The 23,690-nt window shown below is 36.2% G+C and overlaps 1 protein-coding gene across 4 annotated transcripts in view; it reads right to left on the bottom strand.

Moving 5' to 3' along the window:
• SCYL2 (SCY1 like pseudokinase 2) overlaps window positions 1-23,690 on the bottom strand; it is a 72,959-nt gene that overhangs the window by 44,902 nt on the left and 4,367 nt on the right. For all 4 annotated transcript variants that reach the window (XM_033220921.1, XM_033220923.1, XM_033220924.1 and 1 more), the window contains exons 2-3: window positions 11,402-11,606; window positions 1,896-2,053 (exon numbers count right to left, since the gene is read on the bottom strand). In XM_033220921.1, coding sequence (XP_033076812.1) covers window positions 1,896-2,053; window positions 11,402-11,578 — 335 coding nt within the window. In that variant the 5' untranslated portion in view covers window positions 11,579-11,606. The remainder of the gene's footprint in view (window positions 1-1,895; window positions 2,054-11,401; window positions 11,607-23,690) is intronic.

Consider the following 23,690-nt stretch of genomic DNA (forward strand, 5'->3'; position numbering starts at 1 on the left):
TAACAGATGTCTCATCTGTTCCGGTACCTGAATAACTTTTCTTCTGCCTTAAATCTGTTTCTCAAATGAGAGCATATGCAGAAGCTTAATATATAAGAAACAAAAACAGAGCTTAGGTTGAAGGACAGAAAGGGTCACATTGTCCTGCTACCTGCTCAGCCATCATCAAGGAAGCTGCCTTATTCTGTACTCCCAACACTTAGCTCATTAACACAATGGACCATAAGGCATGCTTCTGCTGAACTGTAAGATTTAAAAAAAAAAAAAACTGTCTTACAGACTCACATAGTGTCTTCTCTGCTAGGTCCCTTTGAATCTACTTTTTTAGCTTCCAAACTGTCATTCTACTAAAATTACTGAATGTGACTAACAACTTCTCACTGGTCAAATGTAACGAATTCTTCTCTGTTCTTATTTTCTTTTTTATTCTGTGTTCCCCAGTGTTAGTGGGTTTTTTTCCTTCCTTTTGCTTCCATGACATGCTGCCAATTCTCCAGCCACACGACAATATTTCTCCTAATTTTTTCTTTGGCTCTCGTTTTCCCTACATTTCAAGGTTCTTTCCTCAGTACTCTGCTCCTTTTACTCATACTCTTGAAAAACTCACTTTGTTTTAGGTTTTAATTACTGCCTGTAAGTGACTCATCCCCATATACATCACCAACTCTGGACTGTCATCTGAATTACTCTTTCTGTAGTGCATTTCCTTTGGGTAATTCCAGTGTCATCTCAGTATTATTAATTCATTAAAAACTGGAAGTTTTCTTTTTCTTCCCTAAAGTGTCCCTATTTCTATCAATGCTACTACAATGTTTACAACCTAACAATTAGGATATCTTAAAGTAATCTTTGAACTGTCTCTCTTCATGATTGCCAATAAATTCCTAATTCTATAATATTTAAATCACTATACAAAAAGCTGCAGGGACACAGAAAAGTATAACTCATAGCCCTTCTCCCCTCAAGACACTTGAAATGTAATTATGAGATATAAGACATGTAAATACAACATAAAATAACAAGGATAGGTAGGATTCTAATAGGTGACATTAGAGATACTGATAGAAAACACTCCAGAGGAAATAGCACCAAGAAATACAGAGTCAGGAAAGTGTAGGATATGTGTGGGATAAGCTCTGTGTCCTCCACCTTCCCATTCTTCCCCTATCCTTTAAAATCTTAAGGGCCAACAGGGCCACAGGACACACATACCAAACGATCTGATTAAGATTTTCTGAATTAAGAGAGGGGAATACAGTCTGCTGAGGAAGAAGGAAGAAAGGCATAAATTTGGGGTTATAAGTAATGTCGAAAAGGTTATCTAAAGGAGTATTAAAAGTGCCACAAGTTTGAGGGTCCAGTTAGGATTACATAAATTTCATTTTCTTGTCATTCTCAGTAACACTTCCCAAGCTAACCCTTGAGAAAAACAGATGGTAAAGTAACTGAGAGCTATGGACTGACATGCTGGACATAGTAGAAGGTTAAATGTCTGAAACAGTAGTTGGCACACACACAAAATTGGCTTCCAAATACTGTATCAATGAAAAGGAGACAAGAAATTCTAGCAAATTAGCAAGGACAGCTACTTTCAGGCAAGAACTGTATTCCATACCCTTGCATCTTCTATTATGACTATTGTAGTGATGAGCACAGGGTAGGCACTGAAGTACAGAATCATAGCAAAAGTAAAGAAAGTATTAATATTTCAAAGAGAGACATATACATAGACAGTGTAAATAAATTTTAGGGAGAAAACTAATGCATAAGACCTCAACACTGACAGTATAAGAATTTTTCAATGACAATACTTGAAACGAACAGATTTCAAATATAAAATTATTTTTAACTATTTGTTCAGGAAGTCTACTACGTAAGTTTTTATAAAAATTTACCTGGATTCCTCTAAAGGATGCTGGACAGTAAGAAGTCGAGGGTGTCGAAGCCGAGTTAACTGTTGGACTCCTCGTTTTAGAGAATCAATGATTTGATCCTTTTCAAATTTTTGATACTTGTCAATCAGTTTTTTATCAAAGACAAAAACTGCCACTTCCTAAATAAAAGGAATTGGGTAATTTTAGTCAAGAAATATAGAAAAGTAATAAAATTATATGAATGTCACAATCTACAAATAGAAATAACTACACCATAAAAATTTTAGCATCATAGTAATACTTTTCTGATATCAAAGAGTTGGTTTCCTTATGATAGTAAATCTAAACATTTTAAAAGGTGTAAAACCTAGAGTCCTCATCTAAAGAACACAGGAAAAAACCTTACCTTTGAATTCTGCTATCACAGGTACATATTAACTGTGTACAATCTGTTGTCTCCTGTGTAGTAAACTCTTACGGACGCAGAATTCAAAGAAAATGTTTAAACATTTAAAATGTAACTTACAGTGATAATCCTGAAGTATACTACGAAATCTTGAAATGCTTTTTGAAAGAAAGGTTGTATGTCAGGGAGCACTTGTTCGTAAGAAAAACAAATTTGTAGTATCTTTTAGATATGAATATTCTATATTCTATCTCATACCTTCCTATCCCCCATCTTGTTAGGGGCAGTAAATGTAAATGGTTACTAGTACAGGGACTTGCTCTCCCACCACCTCTCTTTGAAATCATTCACAGCTTATTTTATACTATTAAAAGCACATATCCTCCTTATCATCTTCTTCTTTTCACTATCCCTCAGATACCCAAGGAAAAACAGTTCTCATCTAGTTACCTCTCTTAACAAATCAATAAAAAAAAACTCTACTGATAGGTGATGTGTTCTCGGTAATAATGCAAAATAAACTGGAAGCAAAATTAGCAAAGAATGCTAGCCTTCCGAAATTCCTTGAAAGATTTAGAAACTCTTTCAGAATGTCTATGTCTTTGAAAGCCTCAAATTAAACCTACTGCTACTCAACTATCAATATCCAAGACATTATTTTTCTATTCTCATTTTTTTCTCTTCTAATTATTTTCTTCTGTTCTGCATTTTTGCTACATTAGCATTATTATTTACACAAGTTAGCCTGGCAACTCAATCATCTCACAGAGATTCACCGCAAAAAATTCAATACAATAAATTTCCCAAATATAACTTGTAAAATGAGGGTTCCTTATGTATATAAATGAGTTAAGGATATTAGAGGAGTAAGTCTCTGAAAAGTGGCAACGAAAAGGAATTATTTAGCACTGTAACTCAATTAAAAGACAACATTCCCCCAAGCATTTGTGAATAAGGCAGCATTTACTACAATAAAACAACAGAGAATGTATTTATACAGCCCTCCAGACATTGGCATTAGATCAGAGGAGACTTTGAGTCAATTTCCCTTCAACTGACCAGCTGCCTTTGGGCAAGTTTTGTCAACAGAAAAAAAAAAAGAATAAAGAATAGTAGGAATACCTCAAAGGAACACTGAAGAATAAGTCACACAGTAATATAAAAAGAACTTACTGTAATACTTGACATATTCAATTCATGTCAGCTAATGTCGTTACACCACTAACATCAAGACCTGTATTTTGTTACTTTTCTATTACTGATGAGTTTTCTGCTGACACCCATCTGATCAATGACACATATATATGATCAATGATACACACATTCAAGACCAATGGTCAAGAATCAACTTTGAAAGATAGAGATTCAACATCCTGTCAACTTGATAAGGAACATCAATATATTAAGCTAAACAAAATGATGTGATATAAATCCAATACCATTCCCATGTCACCCAGAAATAAACTTGCAGCATCTAAGAATATAACAGTGATCAAGAGCCCAGTTTCCAGAGTCATACAAACCTAAAATGGAATTTAACTTCTGCCATTTATTATGCTGACCCTGACCAAGTCAAACCTTGGTCATTGTTATTTTCAGACCAGAGTCAAAAAAGGAATGAGGTAAAACATGAAAATATAATACACTCTACAGCTAAAGTTTCAGGCATTAGTCTACTAGAAAATCTTACAAATAGAGGTTCCCAAGTCAACTATTTATATAATAGAAATAACAATAGATAGCATTTTCATATAAATATGTGCCAAGCACTGTGCTAAGTACTTTTCAGGAATTATTCTATTCCTCACAGAAACCCTATGAGACAAATATATTAACTTTACAAATGAGGATGTTGTGGAGAAGATAAACGTTTTCTAAGATAAAAAAAGTCAAGTTTCAAACACAGTTAGTCCACAGGACTATATTTTTAGCCAAGACATCATTCTGTCGCCCCAGAAATAACACAGGGAAAATACGGAACACCAAAGTAAAACACGATGCATGTCTTCAAGAAAGAAATCAGTCATGTAGGCTGAGTAACAGCTTTAAATAGCACTCATATAAACACCTCATCTTAACTCCTGATCATTATGAGGCACAGGACAACCAGGAGGTAAGAGTTTTACATAATACTAATTTGAACTAAAAACAAATGACCTAAAACTTCAAGTTCCCATCTTGTCATTCATATGCACAATCTTATTTTAGTAAGTCTTCTGCTATAACACATTTTATAAATACATCCAATTTAAATGTTTTGTGGCTGGTGCGGTAGCTCACGCCTGTAATCCCAGCACTTTGGAGCCTGGGCAGCAGAGCAAGTTTCTTTCTCAAAAAAATAAATAAATAAAAATAAATAAATGTTTTATTTTTCAAGTTTTTTTTTCTTCTTTTTTTTGAGACAGGATCTCACTCTATCACCCAGGCTGGAGTGCAGTGGCACAATCATGGCTCACTGTAGCCTCCCACCTCCCGGTCTCAAGTGATCCTCTCACCTCAGTCTCCCAAGTAGCTGGGACCACAGCTGTGTGCCACTATGCCCGACAAATTTTTAAATTTTTTTGTAGAGACAAGGTCTCACCATGCTGCCCAGGCTGGTCTCAAACTCCTGAACTCAAGCAATCCTCCCACCTCAACCTCCCAAAGTATTGAGGTTACAGGCATAAGCCACCATGCTCAGCTCAAGATGTTCTAAATATATATACATAAAAAGGACCACATGAAATAGCTCTTGCAGTTTCACCACATTTAAAGAGGAACACTATAGTTCATGAAGAAAAAGAAAACACTGGCTGGGCATGGTGGCTCATGCTTATAATCCTAACACTGTGAAAATGAGGCAGGAGAATGGTTTGACGCCAGGGACTCAAGACCAACCTGGGCAACACGGTAAGGCCCCATCTCTTAAAAGAAAAAAAGAAAAGAAAAAAAAACTCACAAAATTCTCTCAGTCCATTGTTTTAGGTCAAAGATGATAGATTCCTAAATAAGTCAGAATAGGTTATCAACTATCTTAAAAATATTTTCTCTTTGTTTCAAACAGTTGATTAAAATTACCCAATGTTAACAAGGTTGTGTTGTTAATCCTCAGGCCTCATACTGACTTCCTAAAAGAATACTATTACACTGTACAAAGCCTCTCATCAGAATATACCATAATCTAATTTCTAACTTACATTTTTCTTTTACTACTTTTCTATACTACCCACTCGGCTAACACATATCACTTATGCAAAAGTTCAATCACCTTATATATATTACAATCTTCTTGAAGAAAGAAACAATGTCTTATGTGTCTCCGTATCTACCACAGAACCCAGCAGTTATGCCTAGAAGATACTCAGATATCTATTGCCTACTGATAGTAAAGATAAGCAATTAAAGCTTTTTATCATTTTTAATTAAAATATTTAACTTTTTATTAACAAAAATTTCAAATATACAGAAAAAATCAAATAGTACAATCATCCAGTATGTCTTCTGCTTAACATTCAACAACTGTTAACTGTAGTTAAATTTTGAGAGTTTTTTAATAAAAAATTATTAGAGCAAAATATAAGCAATATATGGTATACTATTATTTATTCATTGCTTATTCTTTAAAAACATTGGCAAAGAAAGACACTCACTAGAAAGTATTTTTTCTCAATAGCCTAACTTTAAACAAAAAAGGCTATGAAAATATTCTAAAAAACTGTATTATTTGTCACAATACAGTATACGTCCCATTTGATACAGACCTAATTTATAATTTTTAAGAGCTACTTGTGAGTCAGGCATGGTGGCACATGCCTGTAATCCCAGCTACTAGGGAGGCTGAGGTGGGAGGATCGCTTGAGCCCAGGAGGTCAAGGCTGTAGTAAGCTATGGTTGTGCCTGTGAATAGCCACTGTACTCCAGCCTGAGCAACATACTAAAACCGCCATCTCTGGGGGGGAAAAAAAAAACAAAGAGGCTAGTCTGCTTACTACAAAAGTTGAGCTCTGTTGATAACAAGATAGTTTTAAGTAATAAAATTTAAATTACATAATTTTCCAACAGCGATCACGACCTCCACTAATCTAACCCTCAGAGGCACCAGAGGTGGTTTCTGGAACACAGATGTTCCCTGAGATCTCTATTTTATGGACCCTCATGACTGGCTGGTGGTGACTATCAAGCATTACACACTCCATTTTTCATCTGATTTTGGGATGTTCCTTCTTCAAAACAATAAACCAAAATATAAACTTTTATTTACATTAAGTTAAAAATAAGTTGTTGAGAAGAATGAAAGGTAAAACATACCCCTTAAAATTCCTAGTCTATGATCATATTTTGTCTAGGTGACATGACTAGCATATTTGGCTTTGCACAAAAGTTTCCTTTATTTTAAAACTATTAATTATTCTAATTTAATTATGCTTTTGTATATATAATATTAGCAAGCCTCATCCATGAATACTGGCATCTGGATAACACAATGTATATTTTGTAGTAAGGACGGATTATGTCCTGTACATTTTATAGTAAGGAAGGGATTATGGCCAACCCGACGTTTGGTAGAGTGGGTAAGATATGAACAATAATTAAGTATTTATTATATAATAATTATTAGAAATTAATCAATCTTCACTATCCTCATAGAAACAGTCATTTCAGGGAGGTGTTACGAAGCCCCTGAAGTAGGGCAAAAATATCAGGTCAACAAACACAACTTTTAAAGCAAACTAACACAAAGGTACCCTTTTTTTTTTTTTTCAAGAAAAAAGGTCTACTGTAAAAGCAAATATAAAAGGTCATAATAAATGTAAAATACTAGAAGACTACTCATAAATGTTAAACTAATCAATTTTGAAGGGTAATTCCTTGACAACACAGAATCTTACGTCAAGATCAACAGAAATGCTTACTAAATAAATGCTTAAATATCCCAAGACCAGGCAAAATTACACGTATAAACATATACACATACATACACATTTTTTAAAACATCTTCTTCCAAAATAAATCCCTTAGCTTGATATTTGACAGTTGAAAGAAATTTCAAAATGTAGAATTATTCTTCTACTTGAAAGGAGGTAAAAATCAGGGACATAGCTGAGACGGAAATAAGACGTATGGGGTGTTTTATTAGAAATCATTTAAACAAATTAGCAGCCTTGATAGTCATAATATTCCTACCTAACAGATAACATAGTATTCCAATTTTTAAAGGACATACACGTATGTACGTATATATATGGTAAACATTTCTCATTTATTATATATATATAGCTTGGCCAAAATAAAAATTTCCATCTTTAATGACTAGTTTAAATAAAGTATAACTTAAAAATTAGCAAAATCAATGAAATCCAACCAAGGGCACTTGCCTCAGAAATACTTCTCAAATAAATATTTATAACAAAGAACATAACAATATGTTTGAAAATAATACCTATATTCAAATGACCATTTTAAGCCTGAAAACATGAAATTGTGTAAAAAGACTAAGTCAGTTAGAAAACTGTAACAGAAATATAATGGCATAAATTCCATGTCTGAATTACCTATCAGACATTCTTAAAGTTCAGAAGAGAGGGAAGCAGGGAATATTTCACTGAATTTTCAAAAATTAAATAAACCCTCCACCCAGAATGTCTAAAATTAAAAAGACTATATAACAACATTGGCAGGGATGTGAAGAAACTGTAACTGCTGGTGGAAGTTTCTAGTACACTGGCATCACCCTGGAAAAACTATTTGACAATGAACACATACACTACAACCTAGCAATTCCATACCTAGGTAATGCCTCATATGTGCCAATGGCACAAACAAGAATGTCTACAGCTGTACTCTATCAATGAAAAGAAAAACTGCGTTGTTCAACAACACAGATTAGCTTATCCATATACTATTAAGGAAAAGGGGTCAAACACAAGAGTATATACAATTCCATTTAAATAAAGTTCAAAAACAGGCAAAATTATTCTAGTGTTAAAGGACAGGGTAGTGGTTATCCCTGGAGAGAAGGGGGTTAGGAATAATGACTAGGAAAGGACACCAGTATTAGTAGTTTTTTTTAATTGGTCTGGATGCTGGTTACATGGGTGTATTCACTGTGAACATAAGCTGTACACTCAGGATTTGTGCAATATTCTATAATATGCTGAATATAAGTTATGAAAACTAAGTTTACATTTTAAAAATTAAGCAGACTACACAATTTTTTTTAGACAGAGTCTCCCTACATTGCGCATGTTGGTCTCAAACTCCTGAGCTGAAGGGGTCCTTCCACCTTGGCCTCCCAAAGTGCTGAGACTACAGGCATAAGCCACCATTCCTGGCCAATACCACAATTTTTATTCTCTAAATATCACCTAGAGATGTCTTTAGCATCCCAGCTGAGATTCCAGAAAAAAATAATAATGAGAAACTAAGAGCCGCTTCTAAATGAACACTCAAAAAAGAAACTAGGCCGGGCGTGGTGGCTCATGCCTGTAATCCCAGCACTTTGCGAGGCTGAGAAGGGCGGATCACTTGAGATTGGGGGTTTTAGACCAGTCTGGCCAACGTGGTGAAACCCCGTCTCTACTAAAAATACAAAAATTAGCCAGCCATGGTGGCGCACGCCTGTAGTCCTAGCTACTCGGGAGACTGTGGTGGGAAAATTGCTTTAACCCGGGAGGCGGAGGTTGCAGGGAGCCCAGATCGCACTCCAGCCTGGGCGAAAGAGCGAGACGCTGTCTCAAAAAAAAAAAAAGAAGAAAAGAAAATAAAAAGAAACTAAATAGCTCTACAAGTTCACTAATAGCATATACCATTAGTATAAAACTTAAATAGTAGCTTACAAAGCCAATAAGCTATCAGTAAAGAGCTATCAATTTCAATATGTTTACAAACCTTATAATTTGGTAAATTTATCCAAATAATAAGTGAAAAATCTTAATGTCTTAGTTTTTTTTTGAGGCAGAGTCTTGCTCTGTCACCTAGGCTGCAGTGCAGTGGCGCCATCTCAGCTCACCGCAACCTCCACCTCCCAGGTTCAAGAGATTCTCCTGCCTTAGCCTCTGGAGTAGCTGGTACTACAGGCATGCGCCACCACACCCAGCTAATTTTTGTATTTTTAGTAGAGATGGGGTTTCACCACGTTGCCCAGACTGGTCTAAAACTCCCGACCTCAAGTGATCTGCCCACCTCAGCCTCCCAAAGTGCTGGAATTACAGGCATGAGCCACCGCACCTGGCCATCTTCAAACATTAAAACTATGTGTGAAAATCCCCCGTCCCAAACTCCTAACCCATTGTTTACCTCAAATTCAATGTCAAATTTCAGATCATATATGCTGCCATATAACACAATTGCAATACGGCATAAGAAAGACTGAGAGGGTAGAAAGCATGACCTGAGTCTTAATGCCTCTTTACGGAGAAAAAAGAGATCAAGAACAGTTATCTTTTTTTGTTATTTTTCTTCCAGGTTATCTAGATCAGTACTGTCCTATCAACAGAATTTTCTGTAAAGATAGAAAGTTCTATACCTACATTGTCCAGTACAGTGGTCCTAGACTAGCCACATGTGGTCATGGAACATTTGAAATGTGACTAGTACAACTAAGGAATTTAAATTAATTTAACTTTGGCTACCATACTGGGTAGCATAGCTCTAGACTGTATATTTGGTATGATTCACTGAGTAAAAATGAGACAAATGAAAAAGAATTAAAACTTTTCAATTAAAGCGGAAATTTAAATGATGCTTCAATGTCAAGGTGGTTAAGGACTTAGCTATTCTTTAAAAAATTAACCAGTAGTAAAGACAGGATACTCAGTTCTGACCCCTGCAAGTTGATGGAGGCAAAAAAAGAAAATTTGAACGTATATCCACTGAGTTCACTGGTGTACCACCTTTCACTCCATAGCAATAAATATAGAAAAAAAGTGGAATGTAGTCAAGTTTCCTAAGAAAATCCAGTGCTGACAGTCAGCAGTTGAGAATGGGGTTCTACCATTTGTGCCTGGTTCTCATGTTCTAGAAGCTCCAACATCATCAGGAGATTTCAGCATATGAACTACTGATATTACCACAACTACCTAGAACCTTTCTGGTTAGGCACAGAGATGCTATTATATATTATCACATCCTTAATAAAAATGTCTAATTTTATAAATTTGTTATTTTGTTTTCCCCTTATATAACTGATTGTAAAAGCAATGTGTGCTGGAATCAGAGGACGTTGTTCACTTACATAACTCATGACCTCATTAATAGTTTTTAGGTAGTCAATACTCAAGAAATCATTTACTTTTTTGGATGAGCTTATGGTGAATTGAAGAAAAAGCAATGTTCAAAAGCAACAAATCGATCAGCATTTCAGATGCAGATCAACTCTGAATTTCAATAAAGACTTCCAAATGGCAATAAAAACAAGATTTAACAGGTTGGATACAAATGACATACCAGCAAATTATCACAGGACCAAGATTCCTATTTCATAAAAGGATAACCAAAGCCAATTCGGTCTTCAGTGTACTCAGCTGGAAAATAAGCTAACTTCGGAAAAGTAGCAAATAATGCACACCCACAATTGTATGATCGTGGTAGTTACTGGGAGGTATATATAAGAAATCCATTACATTTTACAACCCATATATTTCACTTGTAGGGAAGTAAAAGTACTTTTGAAAACAGTGATTTTGGCCTGGCACAGTGGCTCACGCTGTAATCCCAGCACTAAGACTGAACTAAGACACACTTAACATCGAAAAATTTAACTAGGTATTTTGCCAGTAACACACTGACAAACATGAAAAGAAAAATTAAGAAACATGGCAATTTCTATCCTAAAACATATACTTCGCTAAATATTACAATCTAATATACTAGTTTGCTCAACTGACATGTTTATGAAGTAAGCAAAATTAGATTTCAAGATGATATGGTATGTCAAACAGTATATCTGTAACCAGGAGGATTCAGAACATATTTAAAAGCATTTGTTTTTTGTATGACATCGTAAGATAAAATGAGAACTAAAGAACTCATTTAAGAACCTATTAAAGAACTTCTGGCATTTCTTAACATAAAAATGCATACATGCATTTTACGGTTCTTAGCATGTGTGTTTTTTCCAACTGGATGCTGAATTAAAACTTACCTGCTTTGTTGACTTTTTTGTGCCATTAAAAATCTTCCAAGCTAGCCCATTGCCACCACTGGCAATGTGTCGACCAACATCAAATTCTCTAGTGACAGGATTTCCCATTACAGCACTAGTGACATCAGCTGTTACTTTTGTAACAGTACTCTTCAATTTATTAAGCATGGACTCCATGGCTGCAATATTGGGTAGTTACAGTCACCTAGAAAAACAGAAGGATAGTGGAGAACTGATCATTTCTTATTTGTATAAGCATTTATTCAAAGTTTAATTTGAAAAGCGTAAGATCTCCCAAACAGTGAACAGAATAATCCTATATAGATAAAAGTTGTATGTTGGTTTTGTCCTCAGAGAACCCAATACACTTTAGTACAAATGTAAGTCCAGAAATCAAACTGTTCGTTTCAACCTCAGTTCTCACTGACCAGGAAAAGATATATTCACACTTGACAATGACATTAAAAAAGAGACTGAATATTGCTCAACTGTGTAACACGGATCCTGTAAGACTTACAGTGGGGGGTGGGCATGGTGGCTCATGCCTGTAATACCAGCACTTCAGAAGGCCAAGGCAAGTGGATCACCTGAGGCCAGAAGTTTGAGACCAGCTGGCCAACACGGTGAAATACCATCTGTACTAAAAATACAAAAATTAGCCAGGCATGGTGGCAAGTGCCTGTAGTCCTAGCTACTTGGGAGGCTGAAGCCCAAGAATCACTTGAACCCAGGAGGTGGAGGTTGCAGTGAGCCGGAATCATGCCACGGCACTCCAGCCTGGGTGACAGAGAGAGACTGCATCTCAAAAAAAAAAAGACTTAAAAGTGGGGTTTGTGGGGTTTGAGAGGCCAAAGCAGGAGGATCATTTAAGGCCAGGAGTTTAAGACCAGTCTGGCCAACATGACGAAAAACCGTCTCTACAAAAAATACAAAAATTAGCCAGGCATGGTGGCGTGCGCCCATAATCCCAGTTACTCGGGAGACTGAGGTACAAGACTTGCTTGAACCCGGGAAGTTGCAGTGAGTCAAGAGTCGAGATCACACTATTTTGCACTCCAGGCTGGGTGACAGCATGAGACTCTGTCTCAAAAACAACAACAACAACAAATATAGAAGGTCTGACTCTCACTTCACATTTAAAAATTTACTCTTTTCTTTTTCCACCCCTTTTCACAGGTGTTGATCACTTCACATTAAAAACAACAATATAAAACTTAAAAGATGCTAACGTTTTACTAAGCAATAAATTTGTATCTTCTTTATTATTATTTTTCTGTAGAGACAGGGTCTTGCTATGTTGCCCAGGCTGGTCTCAAACTCCTAGCCTCATGTGATCCTCCCATCTTGGTCTCCCAAAGTGCTGAGATTACAGGAATAAATAAGCCACCACGTTTAGCCCAGATTGGTATTTTATAAAAAGTTTTATTCATTATTAAATAATAATTACATTCAACTATCAAATCACTTAAGAAAATCTCCTAAAAGAGAAGCATTGGCCAGGCACAGTGGCTCATGCTTGTAATCCCAGCACTTTGGGAGGTTGATGGAGGTGGATCACTTGAGCTCACAAGTTCAAGACCAGCCTGGGAAGCATGGAGAAACCCTGTCTCTACAAAAAATACGAAAATTAGCCAGGAATGGCGGCATGTGCCTGTACTCCCAGCTACTTGGAAGGCTGAGGTGGAAGGATCGTTTGAGCCCAGGATGGGGAGCTGCAGTGAGCTGGGATAGCACCATTGCCCTCCCGCCTGGGTGACAGCCAGAATCTATCTCCAAAAAAAAAAAAAAGCACTGATGGTAAAGGGGCAATAAAACACATACACGCATAATGAGCATAAGCATAAAGTCTGAAGATTATTTTTAAAATTTTACATAGTTTTGTTATGAATGACGTGTCATTAATGAATACTTATCATTTATTTGGTAATTTTTAATAAGCATAATGATCAGTAGTTGTTACCGGTTGAATATTTATCCTAAATGCTTGGGACCAGAAGCATTTTGGATTTTTTTATTTTTTTCAGATGTTGGAATGCTCGCATTACATACTTACTGACTGAGCAACCCTAATTCAAAAATCCAAAATCCGAAATGCTCCAATGAGCATTTTCTTTAAGCACCATGTCACTGCTCAAAAAGTTTCAGATTCTGGAGCACTTCAGATTTTTGGATTAGGGATATTCAACCTGTAGTAATAATTAGTAATTGCCAGGCTTAACTTTTCTCCTTTGGTAAATTAAAATAGACTCTAATTGTGATGATGTCTGTTGACATCTCTAGTTGAAGAAAGCTAAAGGAAGCTTTCTTCAAACTATAATGTCTGTATCTCTAGGGTTACCTGAAGACTTTTCAGGGAATACATGGGCATAGACAGTTTTAAGGTAGCAGTTCCTAATCTGGAGTCAGGTAAAGACTTCAAAGATAATTAGAGGTATTTATTAGGCCCCCATACTAGGCTTTGTTATTGAATGCATTAAACATACATAACACCATTTTGTAGTTATGGAAATGTTATTACAATTATTTCAAAATAATGTTTTTATTCTATACTTTTTATTTCATACATTTAAAAATATTACTCTAAGTAAATACATGAATAAGTTACTCTAACTTCTGGCCATAAGGGAGGAACAAAGAGTGAATCTGCCCTCTTGCTTTTAACAACTAGAAAACTGAACAAAATATATGAAACACATTTTTTCAGACATTGAACAGGCAGCAAGAGCCTTTGATCCCAGTAAGAAAGAGAACTAACAAGAGAACCAGGATTGCCCCAGAGACACATTGCAAACTACAGAGCATACAGAATTCCAGGTAGCTATCTAGCTGAATTGAGAAGCTGGAGGGACAAACTGGCATTCAAGAATGCGGAGGTAGATGAAAGTTCTGAGACACAATTTCAAAGTGAATGAAGCTAAAGGAAATGCAGAGAGGTCCCCTTCATGCTCTGTTCCCTGGTCCCACACATGCTTATGCATAGTGTGACACTCCACCAGGTCTGGCAAGAACCAAACTAGAAAGCTATGAGTTGAATAGTTTCAAAGTTCACACAAGGCTGCAAATCATTCGGTATCTCATCAGCTGGAGTGGTGAATCTTCACTGACCACTAAGACATTTAGCAGAAACCTTGTAAGATCCATGCCCTAATAGTGGGGTAAACCACCCTTAGAGTAAAAGCTAATCTAAATATGCTCTAAAATCAATTCTCAAATGACCGAAGTAATAAAAAATTACTAAACTGCCTACCAGAACAAAACCCAATAGTTATGAAAAGAAGACACATAACATGCACAAAAAATTCAGATATTAAACAATGTAACATTCACAATGTTCAGCAGGCAATCAATAACTATTAGACATGCCAAGAAGCAAGATGATGTGACTTACACAACAGTAGACCCCAACCCCCAGGCCGCAGATTAGTACCAGTCCATGGCCTATTAGGAACCGGGCTGCAAAGCAGGTGAGCAGTAGGCGAGCAAGTATTCCTGCCTAAGCTCCGCCTCCTGTCAGATAGGTGGCAGCAATGGATTCTCATAGAAGTGTGAATCCTACTGCAAACTGCACATGCGAGGGATCTAGGTTGTGCACTCCTTATGAGAATCTAACTAATGCCTGATGATCTGAGGTAGAACAGTTTCACCCTGAAACCAAGCCCCCCACACCCCATCCATGGAAAAACTGTCTTCCAGGAAACTGGTCCCTGGTGCCAAAAAGGTTGGGGACTGCTGCTATACAAAGCTCCAAGAAATTAAATAAACCACATGCGGGATAAACACAAAGAAACCCATACATAGATATACCAAATAGCTGAAAATCAGTGATTAAAAGAAAAATCTTGAAAGCAGCCACAGAAAACAAGTAAATTACACATAAGAACAAAGATAAGAATTTCCACAGACTGGCCAGTTGCGGTGGCTCATGCCTGTAATCCCAGCACTCTGGGAGGCTGAGGCAGGCAGATCACGAGGTCAAGGGATGGAGACCATCCTGGCAAACATGGTGAAATCTCATCTCTACTAAAAATGCAAAAATTAGCTGGGCAAGGTGGTACACGCCTATACTCCCAGCTACTCAGGAGGCTGAGGTAGAAGAATCGCTTGAACCCAGGAGGTGAAGGCTGCAGTAAGCCAAGATCGCACCACGGCACTCCAGCTTGGCGAGGGAGCAAGACTCTGTCTCAAAAAAAAAAAAAAAAAGAATCTCCCCAGATTTGGCAGAAACAACACATGCCAGAGAACAGCTGAATAAGGTCTTTAAAACTGGTAAAGGAAACTGTCAACCTAGAATTTTATAGGTTGGGAAAAAAACTTTCAAAACTCAATGTGAAATAAAGAAATTTTCAGAAAAACAACAGATAATCACTATAAAAACTAGTAGAGCTGGGAGGATCACTTGAGCCCAGCAGTTCGAGACGAGCCTAGGCAACACAGTAAGACCCCATCTCTACAAAAAATAGAAAAATTATCCAGGTATGGTGTCACCTGACTGTAGTCTCATCTACTCAGGAGGCTGAGGCAGAAGAATCAACTGAGACCAGGAGGTGGAGGCTACAGTGAGCTGTGATTGTGCCACTGTACTCCAGCCTGGGTGACAGAACAAGATCCTCTCTCTAAGAAAAGAAAGGAAAAAGAAAAAAAAAAACTTAAGAAAGTTTTTAAAAGCAGAACAATAAAAATAAAAATGATGTGGGTAAATAAAAAATACTTTTCATGTCATAATATATTTAAAAGATAGCTGATCATTTAAAACAAAAATAATAAAAATGTATTGTGCTTATAACATATGTAGAAGAACTGGCACAAGAAAGAACAGGAGGGGGAAATGTAAGTATATTTTTTAAAGATCCTTACATTACAGGTGAGGCAGTACAGTATCATTTGAAGGCAGGTTGTGGTAAGTTAAATGATATATACTGTAAACCCTTGAATAATAACAAAATAAAATTAACTACAAAATAATAAAGTGACATAACTAAATTGTAAAGATAAAAATAAACCCTAAAGTAAACTGAATAAATATAAAAAGAAGCAGAAAAGAGGAAGGAACAAAGAACAAATGCAGCAAATACAAAATAAATAGCAAGATGGTTGACTTAAATCCAACCATATCAATAAATTACATTAAGTGCAAACAATTTAAAATTTCAATTGCAAGGCAGAGATTGTCAAATTGGATAAAAAAGCAAGATCTAACTATATGCTGCTTACAAAAACCCACTTTAAAAGTATAAAAACACAGGTAAAAGAATGTGAAAATATACCAAGTTGGAGTGGCTATATTAATAAAAGAATAAGCTTGAACAAAGAGGTAATTTTGTAATGACAAAGTTGTCAATTCACCAAAAAGACATAACAATACTAAATATGTACACACCCAATAAGAGAACTTCAAAATAAATGCAGCAGAAAGTGGCAGAACTGACAGAAGAAATGGACGAATTCATAATTATAGTTGGAGACTTCACGAGTTCTCACTTAGTAACACAGAGCAAGCAGGGAGAAAATCAGTAAGGACAGAGATTTCAACAGCACTATCAAACAACCTGAACTAAAACACTCACTCTACAAATAACAAATTGTTTTCATGTAGATACATAACATTCACTAAAACGAACTATATGTTGGGCTATGAAACAAGTCTCGAAATATTTATAACTACTGAAATAATACAAACTATTTTCTTTGACTACAATAAAATTAAACTAGAAATCAATAATAGATTAAAATACATAATAGATTAAAAACTGCAAATATATGGAAATTGATCAACACCTTTTTTTTTGTTTGAGATGGAGTCTTGCTCTGTTGCCCAGGCTGGGGTTCAGTGGCACAATCTCGGCTCACTGCAACCTCCACCTCCTGGGTTTACGCCATTCTCCCGCCTCAGCCTCCCGAGTAGCTGGGACTATAGGCGCTTGCCACTACACCCGGCTAATTTTTTGTATTCTTTAGTACAGACGGGGGGGTTTCACCGTGTTAGCCAGGATGGTCTCGATCTCCTGACCTTGTGATCCGCCCGCCTTGGCCTCCCAAAGTGCTGGGATTACATGTGTGAGCCACCACGCCCGGCCAATCAACACTTTTAAATAATCCAAGGGCTAAAAAAGAAATCACAAAGAAATTTCAAAAATATTTTGAAGTGAATGAAAATGAAAATTTGTAAGTCATAACTAAAGCAGTACTTACAAAGAAATCTATAGTTGCAAATGTTTACATTAGGGGGTTTAAAAGTCCGAAATAATGGTCTAAGCTTCTACCTTAGGAAGTTAGAAAAACAGAAAATTAAAATAAGTAGACAGAAAAGGAGGAATCAATGAAAGAGTTTAATGTAATTTGAATTTAATGTAATTTAATACTTTATTTAATAGAGAAATGAAAAAGAGGAAAAACAATCCAATGAAGTAAAAAAAAAAAGTTTTGAAAAGATCAATGAAATCAGTAAAACTTTAGCTGCACTCATCAAGAAAATTGTTGCAAGGTGTAGTGGCTCATGCTTGTAATCCCAACACTCCGGGAGGCTAAAGCAGGAGGATCACTTGAGCCCAGGAGTTCAAGACCAGCCTAAGCAACATAAGGAGACCATGTTTCTACAAAAAAATGAAAAATAAAATTTGCAGGGCATGGTGGTGTGTGCTATGGTCCCAGCTACTTGGGAGGCTGAGGTGAAAGTATTGCTTAAGCCTGCGAGGTCAAGGCTGCAGTGAGCCATGATTGTGCCACTCCCCTCTGGCCTGGATGACAAAGAGTGGGATCCTGTTTCAAAAATAAAAATAAAAAAAGAAAAGAAAAATTTTAAAAGACACAAATGACCAACAACAGAAATTCCACAGATTCTAATCTTAAAGCTTCTACATGAATAGCATATATCATCAAACATTTAAGGAAAAAATCATACCAAGTCCACACAAACTCTCCCAAAACAGAAGAGGAGAGGATACTTTCCATTTCATGTTATATAGTCAGTATTACCTTGACATCAACACCAAATAATGCCACGGCAATAAAACTGCAAACCAATGTTCCTCATTAATATGTAAAAATCCTTAAGATATTAGAACATCACATCCAACCCCACAACCAAATGGGGTTCACTTCAGGAATGCAATGTTAATTCAACATTTAAAAACGAATCCATGTAATTCACATTAACTGAATGATGAAAAAAAGCAAGATAATCTCAGTAGAAGCAGAGAAAAAACTTGACAAAATTCAATACCAATTCATAATAAAAACCCTCAGGAAACTAAGAACAGAAAGGAACTTCTTCAACCTGATAAACAGCATCTTTGAATATTTACAGCTAATATTATATTTAAAGATAAATACTGACCACTTTTCTCCCTAAGTTTCAGAACAAGGTAGGTATACCCACTTTTACCACTTCTATTCAACATTCCAATAGTGGTCCTAGCCAAGGCAATAAAGCAAGAAAATGAAATAAAAGGCATTCAGACTGCGAAGAAAGAAAACAATTTATTCCCAAATGATACAACTGCATACACAGAACACCAGAAGGAATGAATCTACAAAAAAGCTACCAGAGTGAATACATGAGTTTGGCAAGATAGTAGAATACAAGAACAACATATTTGAAAAGATTGTATTTCTAGGCTGGGCATAGTAATTCATGCCTGTAATCCCAGAACTTTGGGAGGCTGAGGTGGAAGGATTGCTTGAGTACAGGAGTTTGAGATCAGCCTGGGCAATATATCAAGACCCCAAAAAGTTTTTAAAAATTAGCCAGGAGCAGTGGCACATGTCTGCAGTCCTAGCTACTCAATAGGCTGAGGCAGAAGGATCACTTGAGCCTGGGAGGTTGAGGATGCAGTGAGGCGTGATGACACTAATGCACTCCAGCCTAGGTGACAGGGTGAGACCCTGTCTTATTTCTATGTATTTCTATTAGAAAATTTAAAATTTAAAAATACCGTTTCAAGGGTATATAATACCTATGAATAAATTTAACAAGCTATGCAAGATGTATACAATGAAAACAAAAAACTGCTAATAGAAACTGAAGAAAACCTAAATAAATGGAACGATATACTATGATCATGAGTTGGAAGATTCAATATGGTTAATGTGTCAATTATCCTCAATAATCTACAAACTCAACGCAATTCAACCAGAATCCCAGCACGCTTTCTGTAGAAAGTGACAAACTGATTCTAGAATATTACTGTGAGAAGGGATTCACAGGCTTTACTAAACTGTCAAAAGGGTCTATGGCACAAACAAAGTTTTAAAGTCCTATCACTCTCCAAATTGTCAACTTCCATTTGTACTCTTTCCTAAAATTGATTTGCCTGAGACCAAGTCTATGTCCTGAAGATTTTCCTTAACCACTTCTTTCTTCACAATTTTTTCCCACTTGACTAAAACAAAGTATTTCTCTCAGCCATCCTAGTGTTACTGTAAGCCATTTTCCTAGGTGTAAAAAATTTTGTGGGAGGAAGGGGATGCAATTTGTAGATTTAATTCTAAGAGAAAGCCACTTAAGAGTAAAGCACAAGGAAGTTTGATAAGAAATACTAAAGGAGGCTATACCTTGCTTCTTTCAGGACAGATGTTAATAACAAGAACACATGCTATCTATCACAGAATTACAATTAAGAAGATGGTTGTCACAGAGATATAAGAACACATTTCAATTGATAAAATCCAAGGTTTTGATGAAGTAAAGCACTATCACAATATACAACAATTTAGAAATTAGATATTGTGCAACTATTTAAACTCTTGATAAAAAACTCCAGATGAGATCAACTTAAAAAATGTGCAAAAGGAGCACGTTATTCAAAATTATTTGATACACAAGCAAAAATATTTGAAGACCACTGATCTCAGGTAGTTTGTATCCTGTTTATTACCAAATTTTACTTATGTAAATATAACCCACTTTCTTCTATTAAAGATTTGAACCGCCTATAAATGGAAATGGAGACTCACTTTCCCTTTCTAATTTAATGCTGCATTTTTGTAAGCAGCTAGAAAATGTAGCTACTGGCATTATGAAAACATTTACTGGCTATGCCAAGTTGTTCTCTAGGAACATCTGCTGTCGATTTTAATGGGAAGGTGAAAGGATACAAAATTCTATTTAAAACCATACATATCTATTCCTCTAAGGCTGCCTGACAAGCTACATATTAAATGCCTTGCACCTTGTTATACACTGAGAATACAGAGGTTCTGCTTTTTAGGGACTCCATCCAATAGCAGACTCAGTCTTGCAAAGAGTTACAGCAAATAACTTGTGGTAAGAATGTACATGCTATGGAAATATTAAGATGGGCTCAAAACTATAAAGTATTTTTCAGGTAAGAAAAGGCAGAAGTAGTATTCCGGAAGGGATTATAATACCATGTGCCAAGATTCATAAGGGAGGAAGACTATGGTGTGGTCTGAAAACTACAGAGTTCCATATGAAAACAAAGCATATTTTCAGAATTGATATTCAATTTTGAGATGCTATCCATCATCCAGAGTCAACACTGGTTAACATACGGCAGAGAATAGGCATGGAAATTCATTTGGTGGTTTAATATTTACTGAGTATCCACTATGTATCTGATACTATACGAGAAACTGGGAAGGAAGTAAATGAAAAGCTATGAAACACCTTACATTAAAGGGGAAGACAGACAAAACCACCACAGCATTAGCCTACGGGTGATAAAATGCTACAGAATATACATGCACGGTGTTATAGAAACAAAAAGAAGAGGAATAGAATGTTTCCCAAAAACAGCCATGCTAGAGGAGTAAACTGGATAGAGAATAGGAGAACTGTAGGAGTAAAATCACAAAGTAAAAACCAAGTTCAGTTAAAAGCTGAAGAAAAAGAAGAAAGTATGGCAGAGGAGACTAAAAAGCCAGATCACCAAGGACATTGAGTAGTAAGAAATCAAGCTATGGAAGCCACAGAAGGGTTTCAGGCATGAGTAAGATGATCAATCACTCTATCAAGCAGAGTGGAAGATATACTAAAGGTGGAGGCTGAGAATACGGCAAGATTGAAGAGAACTTCAATATGCAATTCAGGGATATTTATAATTCAGAATATATACAAAGCAAGAAAATAAAGGAAATATGGAGGAAGACAGAGAAGAGATGGTGGGTAAAGGAGATATTTCAAAGGTGCTAGTTACACAGATATTTATTTGGTATTTACATGTTCAATTACATTATATACTTTTATGTGTTATATTTCACATTTTAAACAAAATTTTAAACGGAGAAAGGTTGCTGAATTACAAAAATAGCAGTGAGAAAGGAGAAGAAAGGAAAAATTAAGAAACAATTTAAAACCAAGAGAAGAAAAGGACAAAACTAAGAAGTCTACCCCACCACCAATTTCAGAGTCTTGCTAGAAGGTGAAGCCATTTACCAAGACAGGATATATAGAAGCCAGTTGTTTTATGGGGCTCGAACTCAACTTTGGACATGCAGAATTTGAGTGCCTGAATGACACTCAGATGGAGGCATCTAGTAGGTTTTTAGACATGCAGTCCAAAGACTTAGAAAAAACCATCCAGACTGAACGTAAAAATTGGTGCACCATGAGCCAGTATGGTAGACTATGGCCTTGAAAAATATCACCCAAAGAGACCCAAGAAGAATACCATGAAAATTACAGAAGGTCAAGGACAGAGTAATCCCCAAGGAGCCTGTAAAATAAGACCTGAACTTAAATTTGAGATTTTGAATTATTAGCATAGCCATTTGACATGTAAGAAACTTAGAGTCCAAATATCTTTTCTTAAAATTATAGCTTTTCATTTGTCCTTTGATTAATGAAGAAAAAGGCCTATATTTTCCAATGACAAAATTATAAATGATGGAAATTCTTATTCATGTAACGCATTTCTCATTGCATACCATTTATTATAATTCACTAGAAATTCAATCATCTTCCCTTCCTAAATCTCAGCCAAAATAGGATTTGGGGTAGCTTCAGTATGATTCCAAGATTGTACCTCTCTACCATCTAGCTCAGCCATCACCTGGCTTTCAGTAGAACCAGAATGTGAATCTGTTGTAATACTAGATTTTGCGTGCACCTGGCAGAAAGTCGGATGAGTATTACAGCATTTGACAGCAGGTGGCTGAAAGGAACTGGCAATTCTTTCAGTCCTGCCTGCTCATGAATTCTAGATACAGCAAGAAATATAACAGGTAAAATTATATTTATGCTTAAGAAAGACTTCCTGAATTTTCTTTTTTTTTTTTTATAGGAGACTTTAATTTAATTTTATTATTATACTTTAAGTTCTAGGGTACATGTGCATAACATGCAGGTTTGTTACATATGTATACTTGTGCCATGTTGGTGTGCTGCACCCATCAACTCATCAGCACCCATCAATTCATCATTTATATCAGGTATAACTCCCAATGCAATCCCTCCCCCCTCCCCCCACCATGATAGGCCCCGGTGTGTGATGTTCCCCTTCCCGAGTCCAAGTGATTTCATTGTTCAGTTCCCACCTATGAGTGAGAATATGCGGTGTTTGGTTTTCTGTTCTTGTGATAGTTTGCTAAGAATGATGGTTTCCAGCTGCATCCATGTCCCTACAAAGGATGCAAACTCATCCTTTTTATGGCTGCATAGTATTCCATGGTGTATATGTGCCACATTTTCTTAATCCAGTCTGTCACAGATGGACATTTGGGTTGATTCCAAGTCTTTGCTATTGTGAATAGTGCCGCAATAAACACACGTGTGCATGTGTCTTTAGAGCAGCATGATTTATAATCCTTTGGGTATATACCCAGTAGTGGGATGGCTGGGTCATATGGCATATCTAGTTCTAGATCCTTGAGGAATTGCCATACTGTTTTCCATAATGGTTGAACTAGTTTACAATCCCACCAACAGTGTAAAAGCGTTCCTATTTCTCCACATCCTCTCCAACACCTGTTGTTTCCTGACTTTTTAATGATTGCCATTCTAACTGGTGTGATAACATGAGTCCAAACAGTCCTATACTTCCCCAGGAATATATTTTTAATTTTGTCCCCAGCTTCCCAAGCTTACAATCCCAAGAATAAAATATTAAAAAGCAGAATGAGCTTCCATTTTTGTTGAAGTCACTGCAGTGCAAATAAAAAACTTAATTGTAATTACATCTGGCAATGAAGTTACATTTAATAACTTTCAGTCTCATGGCACCTAGCAGAGACTAGACTTTCGAAAAGCACAAAATAATAGACACTGACTACAAAGAACAGCAATATAAAACAAAGAAACTCAAAATAGTTTGCTTTATCCCTTAAAGGGGCA

This window comes from Trachypithecus francoisi, unplaced genomic scaffold (assembly GCF_009764315.1).
Source record: "Trachypithecus francoisi isolate TF-2019V2 unplaced genomic scaffold, Tfra_2.0 Lachesis_group11, whole genome shotgun sequence".
Lineage (NCBI taxonomy): Eukaryota > Metazoa > Chordata > Mammalia > Primates > Cercopithecidae > Trachypithecus > Trachypithecus francoisi.